General features: G+C 37.9%; 1 protein-coding gene across 1 annotated transcript; it reads left to right on the top strand.

Moving 5' to 3' along the window:
• The first annotated feature begins 1,463 nt into the window (after positions 1 to 1,463).
• Positions 1,464 to 7,885, top strand: LOC104112802 (prolycopene isomerase 1, chloroplastic). The gene is made up of 10 exons (XM_009622826.4): positions 1,464 to 1,714; positions 2,584 to 2,807; positions 4,174 to 4,284; positions 4,421 to 4,474; positions 4,668 to 4,955; positions 5,885 to 6,076; positions 6,184 to 6,342; positions 6,664 to 6,900; positions 7,285 to 7,426; positions 7,591 to 7,885. The coding sequence occupies exons 1-10, from the start codon at positions 1,579 to 1,581 to the stop codon at positions 7,761 to 7,763; spliced, it is 1,716 nt and encodes a 571-aa protein (XP_009621121.1). The 5' UTR covers positions 1,464 to 1,578; the 3' UTR covers positions 7,764 to 7,885.
• The last annotated feature ends 7,411 nt before the right edge of the window (positions 7,886 to 15,296 follow it).

The raw sequence follows: 15,296 nt of genomic DNA, 5'->3' as shown, positions 1-15,296 counted from the left end.
TTACACGTCGCAACAGATATGATATCTTGTCCTTATTTCTTGGTTGTTGTTCTCCCTTGTGGTGTTTGTGTTATAAGGTTATGTTATGTTGTTATTTTCGGGAACCTTGTTATTTATTCTCTTATTTAATCTTATGCTTTTATTCATCTTTTTCTATATTGCTATTTCCTTCTCCTTATTACTTGTATAGGTTTATAAGTAGGTGTCTTGTCTTAGCCTCATTATTATCCCGTCGAGGTTAGATCCGATACTTACTACGTACATGTGGTGGGTTATATTCATACTGTACTTCTACACTTCTTATGCAGATCCCAGCATTGGTCCTAACGACGCTTCCAAAGGTGATTAGCTTGGATAAATTAGGAGACTCGAGGTAGTGTTGCATACGTATTCGCAGACTCTGAAGTCGCCTTTCTATCTATTGTACTGTTAAATTGTACCAAACAATATTATACTTTATTTCAAACTATGTATTTAGCACTCTTTAGAAGTTCATGTACTCCGTGATACCGGTCTTGGGAGGTATTTATGACAGTTGTGAATGTTTTAGAATTATTATGTTATTTTCATAGATTTCATACTTTTACTAATAATATTTTACTATTAGATGTTTAATTGTGCTTTTGTTATTGCTGTTAAGTGTTGGCTTGCCTAGTAAGCGATGTTAGGTGTCACCACGATCCCTTGGTTGGGATTTTAAATTGTGACATATCGGCCAATGATTTTTTTCGTTTATTTTCTAGTTTTATTCATATAGTTTTATATAGAAAAAGTGGGGTACAGTGGCTTGAGGGTAATAGTAGCGATAAAACTGGTGAAAGAGGCGAGGAAGTAGAGATGATGGTGGAGGAAATGAGGCAATAGACAGAGTGGTGAAGGTAGCGGCAGGAAACAAGATAAAAACTCATAAATCAATTTAAAATTAGCAATTTGACAAAATTGCTTTTTTAAGGTGGGCCCACAAATTACACGTAACACTAAGAGCCCATTTGGATTGGCTTAAAAAGGTGACTTTTCAGTAGAAATAGCTTTTAATCCAAAAAATAATAAGTTAAGGTTGCCCAACTTATTATTTTTAACTTGTTTTAAATGGTTTATAATTTATTTTAAACATTTTAAACTTTGCCAAACATTGAAAAAAAATTAAAAAGAGCTTAAAAACTGACCAAACACCCTCTAGGTATTTGACTTATCATCCAAGTTAGTGCAATTGAAACACACGCAAAATGTAACATACAAAGGTTCATAAGTGTTTATTAGTACTCAACACATCAAGTAAAGGTTTTAAAATGTAACATACAAAAGCTCATCTACCAACTTTAAAAGTCGATGTGAGTTGAAGGGGCTATTAGGCCATTTTGCCTAGTTAATTTTTCCTACGGTATGAAGGTAAATTTATAGTTCGAGGCTTTTTAAGTTGTGGACCCTTTATGAACTTTTCTTCTTTGGTTTCTCTGGTGCAGAAACTTAGAACGTGGCCACTTCCAAATTGCAATATCAACAACTGCTATACAACAAAAATTAACACATGTAAATGGAGAAAAATATACTGACACATTAATCGAGAATCAAGATTCAATGGCGTTGAGATTTCATCCTTTTTCTCCCCTTTTCAACTTCCGCTCCACTAAACGAAGTCGCACAGTTTTGTCGCGCAACGAAGTCTCTGCCACTTCTAACGGCTATCCTTCTTCCACTCTTACCTCCAAGCAAGGTTGGGCACTCTGTGTGTGTGTGTGTGTTTTTTAAGTATTTTGTCACTGTTTTAGCTAACCGAGAGTCAAATTAACTACATATTGACTACCATTTTTTAACAAATGCTTTGTACTTTGGTATAACAAAAACTTATAGTAGTAAATTTAGTGTAGTTTCTGAATATGTAAACTTCAATTTAGGGAGAATGATAGCTCCAAAAATTGGTCAAGGTAACAGTATTCAACAAGCCAAAAGTGCCAAACAAATTGGGATGGGGGAGAATGTACTTGCATGCTTCTCAATTTCGGATATTCTAAAATGTATTACTAACTTTGTTTAAAAAAGATTGACACTATTTCTTTGTTAGTCCGTTTAAAAAAGATTGACACTTTTTTTATTGACACACAAGTGATACGATAGGTTTCATACCACAAATTTCAAAATTTTTAAAGCCATATAAATACTATAGTTTATTTAGGACCACATATCTTAAAAGTATTTCTCTTCTTTATTAAAGTTTGTGTCAAAGTCAAAGTTACACAATTTACATGGGACAAATGGAGTACTTTTTCCTTATAAAAAAAAAGAACAAAATTATGCACGATATGTCTGCCTGTTAAAAATTCCTGGTTTCTAATGTCTGTTAAAATTGTTCTCTTCATGCTTAGTATGCAACAGATTGGTATTCCTAGGATATGATAACTGATGATGTATCCAATTGTTAATCCATGAAATATGGAACTCAGCGTAAATTGACGTTCCAGCGAAGGAAAAACGCGTACTTCTGAAGTTATACTATGAGAGGATATGCTTGTGTAGACTTCTAATGCAGATAAGTTGTCTCTCTCTACAGGAACATGTTTATTTGACTGCAAGAATTATGTGCAGGCAAGCCAGAAGCAGATATCATTGTTATTGGGAGCGGTATAGGTGGGCTATGCTGTGGTGGACTTCTTGCTAGGTATGGCCAAGATGTTTTAGTACTCGAAAGCCATGATGTAGCTGGGGGTGCAGCTCACTCTTTTGATATTAAAGGGTACAAATTTGACTCTGGTCCATCATTGTTCTCCGGTTTTCAATCAAGAGGTCCTCAGGCAAATCCATTAGCACAGGTTACACTCTATCTGCTTACAATTTTGCTTTGTTTGTTTAGAATGTAAATGAATTCAAAGATAAGGAAAAAAGGTTCAGCAGTTGGTGTATTTGAGACAAAGATACTAGCATTATTTCCCCTTTTCATACCTAGACCTTCCTTCCAAATGTTGCATTCGTCTTATGTGGATAGAACACCTCTTTAGGGCTTTATATATTAGCATTTTCTTTGTCACATCGACATTCTTAAGCCACCACTCATGAAATAAAATGTATGGGATGTTAACAAATTAAACATCCGTGGAGAAGCTGAAGACAGTTTACTGGCTTTTTCTCTACCTGGAAGTTCATTCTAGAGTGTTGTTGATCACCTAAGAAGCGCCTGATCAATCGTGAATAGCAATGACCACAAAAATTGCAGCAAATCAGTACTGTGAAACTTTGAAGAGCTAGCTATTGACGTTTTATGCATATGTTGAAGATGGAATATAATTATGGTCTTCCCCTTAATAGTTAAATATTTAGGATGTGTGCGAGTTACAAAATTCAACAGTACGTAAAACACTGAACTCAATCACCTGGATGGCTGATTGTGAAATCCTGTCCATTCACTATCTAACTGTGAGAATGAAGAATAGTGCTGGCGCTGACAAACGTTTTAATGGGATCAGTTTCACTAATATATGTATGTTGCAAACATGTATTGTATGTTAATGTGAAAGGTTATGGTGGATGTAAACCATGAGAGGCCAAGCTGCTACAATCAACGGGCCAGTTTTTATAATTGATTTCAAACATTCTTTATGCTGAATTCTGGCTTTATTGCCTTTGAATGAACTCTTTGAATTTATTTTTTATTTGTCTGTCAATGTGTTTCATCACCTTTAAGTTGGATGGTATTAGAAACCGGCTTTGATTTACTATTTGAAGAACCTACTAGCTTCCCCTCCCTTGGATAGCCAGATATGCATTTATTAGTGCAACATGCTTTTATTGACCATATGCGCTGCTCTTTATGTAAAACTACTCTATGCGTTGTATTCTGTAGATTTTGTTTCGGGGTGGGAGGGTAGCAAGAGGGATTTGATGTTTTAGGACAATAGCTTCAATAAGTTCAGGTCACCAATTTTCATTTCATTCTTATTCGAAGAAAAGTTGATGTGTCCTGTTGCTCTGTAAATCTGGTAGAACAGATGGCCTGACGACAAATATGTTCTTGATCCTTAATGCCTTTGTTCAGTGACAAATAAGTGACTTGCGGCTCCATTTTTTAAAAACATTCTTTGCTTGGCCTAATTAACTAGTAATTCTGTACTGCAATTTATTGGACATTTAGTCTGTCTTCTTGTTAGCAAATGCAACTCAACTTATTGATATGTTTCTCAGGTTCTTGATGCATTAGGTGAATCAATTCCCTGTGCAAATTATGACTCATGGATGGTATATGTACCTGAAGGTGAATTCTTGTCACGCATTGGCCCAACGGATTTTTTCAAGGTCTGACCTGCTGTTTGCTTTTGGTAACATGTTTCGTGGACATCACTAAAAATTTATCCTGTGTGTTTTCATTGTTTGCAAGCTTCACGTTGTATTTCCTTTAACATGCTTCATGATAATCTTTCTCACCATTCAGGATCTGGAGAAGTATGCAGGACCAGATTCAGCGAGAGAGTGGAGGAAACTTCTCGTGAGTATTGGATACTTTCCTTACATGTTGTGTTTCTTACATGATTTATTGCTCGAATACTCAGAGACTCAGAGACATATTTTTTTACAATTTAGCTGAGATCTCTCGGCAGTCCCTTTCTCTCCAACTTTTGTAAGAGCTCTTTACTGTTCTCTGAATCTTATCTCATTTGCATAGAGTGTGGTTTTTACAGGACGCAATACTTCCAATCTCAGCAGCTGCAATGGCTCTACCTCCTTTATCTATCCGAGGTGATTTGGGTGTTATTTCGACTGCTGCTGCTAGATATGCACCTTCTCTCTTAAAAACTTTTGCTCAAATGGGACCTCAAGGAGCCCTTGGTGCTACCAAGCTTCTCAGACCCTTTTCGGAAATCATTGATTCTTTGGGAATAAAAGACCCTTTTATACGAAATTGGCTGGATCTCCTAGCCTTCTTGCTTGCCGGGGTCAAAACTAACGGCATACTCTCAGCAGAAATGGTAATTATGGAACATGCATTTACCTTATAGAGATATTTCTTGGAAGTTAATGTTGTTTGCATCTATCAGAAAAAAATTGCTTGATCTTTGCTCAAGTGTCTCTAAATCATGCGTGTTGCTTCCTCCATATTTGTAAAAATATGGTAACAAGCTAGCTGTTTTTTCTCTAAGGATTTTATAATTCATCAGTTGCACTTTAGACATTAAATACTGCATTCTACTTCTACAGGAGGACCTCACACACTAATATTGGAATCAGGAAATTTACCTTTTAGATTAATATGCTAATTTTGGTTTTGCGCACACTGCAATTGTCTACTTTTGTTCTGCTTGAGATTTTGTTGGTTTTGCCGCGGAAATTAAGAGTTTCTTAAAGTTCACTTTTATAATAGGACCTCAGTTCCATCCTATGATTGGAACCCAATAGGTCGTCTTGTAGATTACTGTCAAATTTGACCTGCACACATCGCAAATTGCCTACTTATTTTCCAGTGAGTACCAGAAATTTTGAGCATATCCCAGTAAGTTTATCCCTTTTATGGATTTCAATCCCGAGTTTGTATTTGTGGTTCACTTTATCTGAGAGCTCAATTCGTACTAGAGGTGATTCAGTTTAAACTTAACTTGTTTGCTAAACATGAAATATGTTCAAACCTAATGACAAAGTCCAAAGCATGGGAATCTTCCCCTGTTTACACTTCTCATTTTGCATCACTATTGACAAATGTGATGGCTGCAACAACCTACTTTTGCTGAATGAATTTAATGGTTTTCACTTGGTTGGCATGCATTGGGATTAAGCCGATCTTGTATTAATCTCATCTTCATGTCTCACAAATTCTTTATTTGATTTTATGTTTAACCTTCTTCAATTAATTTTTCTTATTCATTAATGTAGATTAATCACTGTCATCCTTTATGCTTCATAGGTGTACATGTTTTCAGAATGGTATAAGCCGGGTTGCACTCTAGAATATCCACTTCAAGGAAGTGGAGCAATTGTTGATGCTCTTGTTCGAGGGCTACAAAAATTTGGTGGGAGGATTTCTCTCAAGAGTCACGTAGAAAATATAGTTGTTGAAAATGGTCGAGCTGTTGGAGTCAAACTAAGAGGTGGCCAAGTGAGTAAATAAAAACTATGATGCATAGTGAAATGATACACGTCGTTTTGATTAAGGTTGTGCTTTTTCCTTGTGAAAAACATAAACCAAAATATTTTATGCTGCAGTTTGTCCGTGCCAAGAAGGCTGTAGTCAGCAATGCATCTATGTGGGATACCTTGAGCTTATTGCCTCCAGAAGTTGTCCCAAAATCATACCGAGACAACATCAAATCGACCCCACAGTGTGAATCGTTCATGCATCTGCATTTGGGTTTTGATGCAGAGGTAAGCTATAGCATAACAATGCATTGTTGAGAATTCTATTAGTAGGCTGTGGCAATGCAATATGACCTTCATGGATTGAAAGTAAAAGACCACATAAACTGGACTATCCAATAATATGATATAATGATTAGAAAGGTCATTTTCGAGGTAATTATGTTAGTACTATTCTGCTTGTTCCATTCTTTTATGCTCTTCCCCTTGTGGGTGGGTTGTGGAGATATTTCCTTTTTTTCTGATTGACATTGCTTCATAGCCATTAAAACATGTCTCTGGGTGTCGCTTTTCATGATTTCTTTTATGTCCATTGAAATGGATGTTTAGGGTATACGTGATGACCTGGGAATCCATCATATAGTAGTAAATGACTGGGACAGAGGGGTTGATGCTGATCAGAATGTCATACTGATATCCGTGCCCAGTGTGCTCAGTCCAAATCTTGCTCCACCCGGAAAGCATATTTTGCATGCCTATACCCCTGGAACTGAGCCATTTGAAATTTGGGAAGGTCTTGATCGCCGAAGCAATGAGTACAAAAACCTCAAGGCTGAAAGATCTGAGGTACTCCTTGTTCTCTTATTTATTGATGATAAACAGTGGTCCGGCTTCATTATCTACAAAATCTTGAGATGATAGTTTTGCTGATCAATTTGCATTATTTGTGTCTCATTAGTATGATGTTAGCTATCAAATTGTTAGATGCTGCGTCTTTCATCCTGAATCAGAAGTTAAGCCACAATGCTCAAGTGATTGTGCATAGCTGATTTATGCTATAGATATTTCCTGTTAAGTTTATTCTCGTTGACTTTCCTTTTCCTTCTCTGTGTTTATCTTTGCAATTTGTGACCTTCAGTCAAGAACTTGTTGAACTTTTCACTTCAGGTAGCTGTAAATAGGTGTGCATATTGAGGTCCCTTTTCACCTGATTTTCTGTTTACATGGCAGGTAATGTGGAGGGCTGTGGAGAAAGCACTTGGGCCAGGGTTTAATCGCGAGAAGTGTGAGGTGAAATTAGTTGGAACTCCATTAACACATAAAAGATTTCTTAGAAGAAACAGAGGGACTTATGGGCCAGCTATATTAGCAGGTAAGCATAGGTGGATCTAGGTCGGCTTCATTGTGTTCAGCTGAACTCATTGCTCTCGATTTGATTAACTATGTATACATATGCAAAAATAATTAAAGTTAAATTGATAATAAAATCACACTCATTCTGAAACCACGGACCTTATCTTGGATTCTCGTCTGCAGGTAAAGGCACATTTCCTGGACATTCAACACCAATTCCACAACTCTTGTGCTGTGGAGACTCTACTTTTCCTGGCATTGGAGTGCCTGCAGTTGCTGCTAGTGGTGCCATTGTTGCGAATTCGCTGGTTTCTGTGGCAGAACATTCACAGCTTCTTGATGCTGTAGGGATATGAGGAGACTTTTAAGCTGGTTTAACGGCCTGTATTTTGATTCATCCTGTACATTGGTTATACTTTGTACAGTTCTTCCTTTGTTTACAGTAATGAATGTAGCATTTCGAATCTTCTGCTCGAAACTAATCTTCTGCAAATTTCTGCCGAGAATTTTAGATTCGAACCAGAAAAGGAATTCTTGGAAGTTGGATATCTCTCATTATATGTTAGTACATTAGTATGGGTTTAGGAGGTCAATGGAAAACGCAAACTAAAAACATTTTTCTTTGAGTTGAAATTATTTTTAGCGGCTACGTTGGCATCCACAATATTTAAGGTTTTAACAACACACGGTTGACTATATAGTAACTTAATGGTCCGGCTGGTTATTTTATGTATTTGAACTCCATTTCTCTATTTGATGCTTCATGTATGCTTCTTTGTTGTTTTGTGTCTTGTGAGGATGGTTGTTTTGGTTTCGCGAAGGTTTGGTAGTGAATTGAAATACTTAGTTTTATTGTTGGAAGCTTAAGTTGTAACAGTTGATCAAGGTTTGACTTTTGTGTAGACGATTTCGGATTAGTGATTTGATGGTTCCAATAGGTTCGTATGGTAATTTTGGACTTAGGCTTATGCCCGCATTTGGATTTGGAGGTTCCTAGGATGCTTTGGCTCTATTTGCCGAAAGTTGGCTACTTGAAGGTTTGGAGAGTTCATAAATTTGACCGCGAGTCGACTTTGATGATATCGAATTCGAATTGTTGTTCCGGAACTTGGAATAAGTTCGTTTAGTGGTTTGGAACTTGTGTGTGAAGTTTGGTAGGAACCCAAAATGCTTAGGCTTGGTTCGGACATGTTTGTGGAAGTTAGAAGGTTTAGAACTTAAGAGATTGATTTTGATCGCCGATTCATGGTTTTGATGTTATTCGTAGTGTTTTGAGCATTTGGATAAGTTTGGAAAATGCATTCAGATTTCTTGGTATGTTTGTATGGGGTCCTGGGGAGGGGGGCTCAAGTGTGCTTCAGATTGATTTCAGATAATTTTGTTGCATGTTGGTAGAATTGGTTCTGGTGTATCGCACCTGCAGAACTTTTGGTGCAAGTGCAAGGTAGCAAAAGTGGAGAGGAGGTCGCAGAAGTGGAGCTTGACCTAAGCTTGGGAGTCCACATATGCGGACTTGTCTGCGCAGATGTGTGTTGGAGGCGCACCAACGGATTCGCAGGAGCGGGCGGAGTGCCCAGAAATAACTGGTTGGCTGATTAAGTGGTTTGCGTATCTGCGAGGATTGTGTAGCGCAAAAGCGATTGTTTTGTCCGCAGATACGGAAGCCGCTGGCAGGAGATTATATTTCAAGGGTTTGACTTATTTTCATTATCTTGAGTTTTGGAGCTCGGCTAGAGGTGATTGTTTAGGAGAATTTCATCACCACTTTGAGGGTAAGTAATCTCTGCTTGATTTTGATATCTTGTTTCTCCATGGAGTATTACACATAGATTATAGGATTTAAAAGTAAAATTTGGGGGGGGGGGGGGGGGGGGGAGGTTTCTGCAAGATTTTGAAAAGTGAAAAATTGAAATTTGAACCTAAATTTGGGGTTAGATTTGGATGAAACCTATATATTTGGACTCATATTCGAATGGATAGTCGGGATTTGTAAGTTTTGCTGGGTTTCGAGAAGCGGGCCCGAATTGACTTTTTGGTTGACTTTGTGTAATTGATTAAAGATTGGAGTTTTATTGCTTGGAATTGATTCCTATGGCATTATTTGATGTCATTGAGTTGTATTAACTAGATTTGACCCGTTCGGAGGCCGATTCAAGAGGCAAAGGATTTTTGGAGTATTGGTTCTCACGCATCAAGGTAAGTATTTTGTTCAAGCTTGCTTGAGGATATATCCTAGTAGGCTACAATATTTGCTATATGCTGGGGGATGATGCAAATGTGAGGTGACGAGCACCTATGCGTGCACCGTGATTATTTATGATCCGGGTAGATTATAGACTATTATATGTCTTATGTTTGTTATCGTGCTTCATTGATACCATATTTGCTCCACTTGATTGACTATGTTAGCTATTATTCATGCTAGAAATCATGTCTAGGTTGTTTGTTATCTGTTTGAGACATAATAGGGCTATTTTTGCCATGTTAAGTTATTTGCCATTGCGGTAGTCATACTTTTCTGTCATAATATTATATCTGCGTATTATATCACTGTCTCTGTGCATTTTTTATATGTTATCTCACATGTTGTTAATATCTTTGTGTGTTTGACACGGGTTTGAGCTGAGTTGTAGCACATTAGTATACTTGGTGCGATATTTTGATCATGGTAGTATGAGATGTTAGCATATTGAGACTTGAGGAAATTGATTACTGATCTTGGACCTTAGAGTTGTGTTGATATTGGTTGTGAGGTGATGCTTGCGTCAAGGTCCCATAGTGGGCCGAGTCATATTGATCGTTGACTTTTGATCTGATCAACGCTTGGGCTAGTATCCTCCCATCCAGAGACAGGTAATAACCCTGTGAGTGCAAGTACTTGATATGTTCTTAGTGAGGGGCTTATGCAAGACACCCGTATAGTGCGGAGTGTGTGTGTGTATAATAATTCAAGGGCATTTGCCAGGCACCGTGAGTGTGCTGAGAGTATGGGAGGGGTACTTGTGCCAAGCACTATGAATGTGCTAGGATTGTGTATATGTGATGATTAAACAGTGATGTTGTTGATTTTGGTATGTATACTTATCATGCAGGCATATAGTTGTATTTTTCTCATGCTAATTGACATTTGATGTCTCTATTTGATGTTTAGAGCTTGAAATCGCATGTTACTGTGATAAATCCTTGTTTAGGTGATTTCTATGTAAACGTTTATGTCTTGATTGATATACTTGAAAAGCATGCTTATTCTCCTCTTATTGTGACAAAGTTCAACATGATATTATTTGAGTTGATTTTTCTTTTCGCCATTATTATGCTGCTACTGTTGTTATTGGCTATTGAAAGTTAGTATTGGACCTTGCCAACCTCGTCACTGCTTTCAGACCGAGGTTAGGCTTGCTACTTATTAAGTATATATGATCGGTTATACTCATACTACACTTTGCACTTTATATGCAGATTCAGGAGGTGGACCAGTTGAGAATTGTGAGTGGATATGTATTGCACTTTCGAGACCAAGGTAGAGCTACTTTCCGATCGCAGTCCCTGACGTCTCTTCCTATCTTTTATTAATGTTTAGTCTTTCAGATAGTATTGTATTTTGTTCAAATTTTGCATTTAGTATTCTATAGATCTCATACACTCGGTGATACCAGATTTTGGGTGGCTTTCAAATGTATTATTATTTTAACTTCAGCTATTTATGCTATTCCGTTATCGTAACTATATATTACTATTATTGAAGCTTATTTCTAAATGTTTATTATTGTCTTGCCTGGTAAGCAGTGTTAGATGCCATCATCGCTCCGGTGGAATTTTGGGTCTTAACAAGTTAGTATTAGAGCCCTAGGTTGCGTAGGTCTCACGATTCATGAGCATGCCTAGTAAAGTCTTGTGGATAGGTATAAAGACGTCTGTATATATCTTTGAGAGGCTACAAGGCTATTAGAAAAATTTCTCTTTTGTTTCACTCTTTGATTTTCTATTCTCTCACATATTATGAGGACACGTTATTATGGTATAGCTGAGAAGGTGCCAGTACCCCAGGCCAGGGCCGCGAGGGACCAAGGCCGAGGCAAAGACAGAGGTAGAGCACACACCATAATTAGGGGCCTTGCTCAAGTAGCCGCTGTGGAGACACCAGTAACTCCCATTGAGTAGTAGATTCCTAACTATGTTGAGTTGGTGGGACTCGTGGAGTCCAATAGAGTGCATTTCACCGTGTTTCCCTGACATTCAAGTAGCTTCAGTGGTGCCTCATCTAGAGGCCTAGGTCGATTTGGGAGAGGCTATTCTAGCAAGCCAGTTTATCGTACACTACCACCTGATCGAGGAGCTTATGTGTAGTCTTTATTCAGTGCACTTCTAGTGCATAGTTCTCATTGCACTCCTTCTATTCAGGGTTCATCAGCACCCGATTCTTCTGGTGGATATTCCGGTTCACGGGGTCCGACTCAGGCCTCACAGTCAGTTCCTGTTAGGGATTTCTATGAATGTGGAGACATGGAGTATGTTAGGAGATACTTCCCCCATCTTCACAGAGGTTCAGGGTAGTAGGGAGGTTAGACTATGATTCCTACTTTGGTTGCTACACTACCCGCTCAGCCAGCTCGAGGTAGTGGCCATTCAGGACGTGGTCGTCCTAGAGGTGGAGCTCAGACTAGTAGAGGTCAGACTAGATGCTATGTGTTCCCAGGGAGGACCGAGGTCGTCACTTCTGATGCAGCTATTACATGTATTGTTTATGTGTTCCATAGATATACTTCAGTATTATTTGATCCTGGCTCTACTTATTCATATGTGTCGTCCTACTTTGCTCCTTGTTTGGATATGCCATGCGATTCGCTTGTTACTTCTGTTCATGTATCTACACCGGTTGGGGATTCCATTATAGTGGATCAAGTTTATTGGTCCTGTGTGATCAATATATGTGGATTTTAGACGAGAGAAGACTTTATGTTGTTAGATATGATGGACTTTGACATGATCTCGGGTATGGATTAGATGTCTGCGTATATGCTATTCTTGGTTGTCACGCTAAGACCGTAACGTTGGCTATGCCAAGATTGCGGAGGATGGATTGGAGTGGTTCTCTTAGCATACTCCTAGCAGAGTTATCTCATTTTTAAAGACTCAACAGATGGTTGAGAAATGGTGTTTGACGTATCTATCTTTTGTCAGACATGTTAGTGTCGATACTCCTACTGTTGAGTTAGTTCTAGTAGCGAGGGAGTTTTCATATGTATTTCCTGCAGACCTACCGGCATGCCATCCGATAGGGATATTGATTTCAGTATTAATTTGGCATGGGGCACTCAGCCCATCTCTATTCCACAGTATCGCATGGCTCCTGCTAAGTTGAAGATATTGAAGGAGCGGTTATAGGAATTGTTGGATAAGGGGTTCGTCATGCCTAGTGTTTCACCTTGAGGTGCGCCGATGTTGTTTATTAAAAAAAAAAGATGGTTCTATGAGAATGGGTATAGACTATAGGTAGTTGAACAAGGATACCATCAAGAACAAGTATCCACTGCCACACGTTGATGATTTATTCGATAAGCTTCAGTGTCACGACTCCAATTTCCCTACGTAGGATGTCGTGATGGCATCTAGTCTCTACGACTAAGTAAGCCTAACATTCGATAATAACTTGATAGATATAATTAACAGAAATATTAAAACAAGTCTAATAACTCATAAAATCCCACGAAACAAAATCTCAACAAATACTTTCACCCAAAACCGGTGGAACTGTGTCATAAGCTCTACAAAATAAGCTAAAATATCTACTACATCAATGTCTGAATGAAAATACAACAGCAAGTAAAGAAAAAGGAAGGTGACTCTGAGGCCTACGGACGTGGAGCAGGTATACCTTGAAGTCTCCCAAAATAACAACTCAAATCAACTATAGCGTCTGGCACGGACAGACGTACCTGGATCTGCACAAAAACATGTGCAGAAGCGTAGTATGAGTACACCACAACGGTACCCAGTAAGTATCAAGCCTAATCTCAGTAGAGTAGTGATGAGTCCAGGTCAAGACACCTACTAGGATGTAAATAAACATTATGAAAACATAAGAATGATAAATAATGGAAGGCGGAGAAATAACTGATACGAAACAAGTTAATAACATGAGCTAATACCGGAATTTAAGCATGGAAATAACATAAAGGAAGCAATTAAAGAGAACCACAATGAGCATACACAGACAACTGATAGAACAAGGAAGAACAAACAACAAGAAGTGTTCCCACCAAAACACTTTGCAACATAAGATAAACAACAAGAATCAAAACGAGGTACCGCCTCATGTACAATAAGATCACAACCGAGGTACAACCTCGTACATATCAAGAATCACAACCGAGGTACCACCTCGTATTCACAATTCAAAATCTTAATCACAATCCTTTCTTATACCGCAGCGTGAGCCTTACATTTAAATAGGTTTTGAAAATAGTTTTCCTCGAAATATCTACACGCACTTTACCCCACCTTATGATGCCGCGTGACTTCAGGTAATTCCCTTACAAGCAACACGCACATAAGTCCCACCTTATGCCCCCGCATGCACCATAACCCTTAGCCTTATACCACCGCATGCGCCTCAATATCATATCACAATAACAACCCGCACCACAAGTGCCCATATATCACAACTTGCCAACAATCAACAATATCAATGTTTCCACTATAATAGCCCATGGCTCCACCACAACGTGTACAAGAATATCAAAAAATAACAATGAATGTAAAATTCTCAACAAGAAAGATACCTCAACAATTATCAATTTTGCCTCAAAGTGATACGACTTTCACAACTTCAACACCAATAACTCAACAATGAGAAAGAAAATGCGAACTCACGAAACAAACACAAATAACTCACAATGGAAGAGACACCATGACTTCAAATAAGAATAATAGTAACGAAAGAAATAACTTGTAACAATGAATTCAAATAATGATAATCAACAATAAAAGAGATAACACGTACAATGACTTCAAGTAATGATAATCAACAATGAAAGAAAAAAAAGGGCAACAAGTTCAACTAAAGCATGAGAGCAATTTATCAAGTGGGATGTAGAACAAGTGTTAAATAAGTCATTTAAGGTATGTAAGGATAGACTAACACAAGTAAGAATAGATTGACTATGAGCATTTAGAATATGATATGACATTTCAATTAAAGCATGGAATGAGTCTAAGTAGCCTAAACCGGTCAAATACCAAGTACAACCCATGTACCCACTCGTCACCTTGCATACACAACTTTCACATAGCACAAATGAATCAATCAATACCAATCCTAAGGGAGTAGTTCCTCCTACACAAAGTTAGGCAAGATACTTACCTCAACTAGGCCAATTCAACTCTCGGAAATAGCTTTTCCCCTAAAATTCGCCTCCACATGGCTCAAATCTAATCAAAATTGACTTAATATCATCAAATAATGCAAGGAAAATCAATTACAATAGATAAAGCTAAGATCTTTACACTTTTACCAATAAATCAACAAAAGTCAACCCAAGGCCTGCCCGGTCAAAACTTGGGTCCAATGGTAGATTCCAACTACCCACGACCCCACGAGTTCATATATGTGATTAGTTTATAAATCTAAGTCCAAATCAACTCTCAAAACTCGAATTATTATTTTTCAAAAACTTGACAAGGTTTCACAATTGTTCACTTTGATTCACATGATTTTGATGTTAAAAGCTAAGATATATTGATGGAATATGATTGAAAATAGATTAGAATCACTTACCCAAAGTTTGTAGATGAAAATTCCCTGTCACGACCCAAAATCTCACCACAGGCGTCATGGTGGCACCTAGTCTCTAAGACTAAGCCGATTTCAATTACATTTTGAAGCTTTT

This window comes from Nicotiana tomentosiformis, chromosome 10, assembly GCF_000390325.3.
Source record: "Nicotiana tomentosiformis chromosome 10, ASM39032v3, whole genome shotgun sequence".
Taxonomy (NCBI): domain Eukaryota; kingdom Viridiplantae; phylum Streptophyta; class Magnoliopsida; order Solanales; family Solanaceae; genus Nicotiana; species Nicotiana tomentosiformis.
The sequence above is the reverse complement of the archived record's forward strand: the minus strand, read 5'-3'. Positions and strand labels throughout refer to the sequence as shown.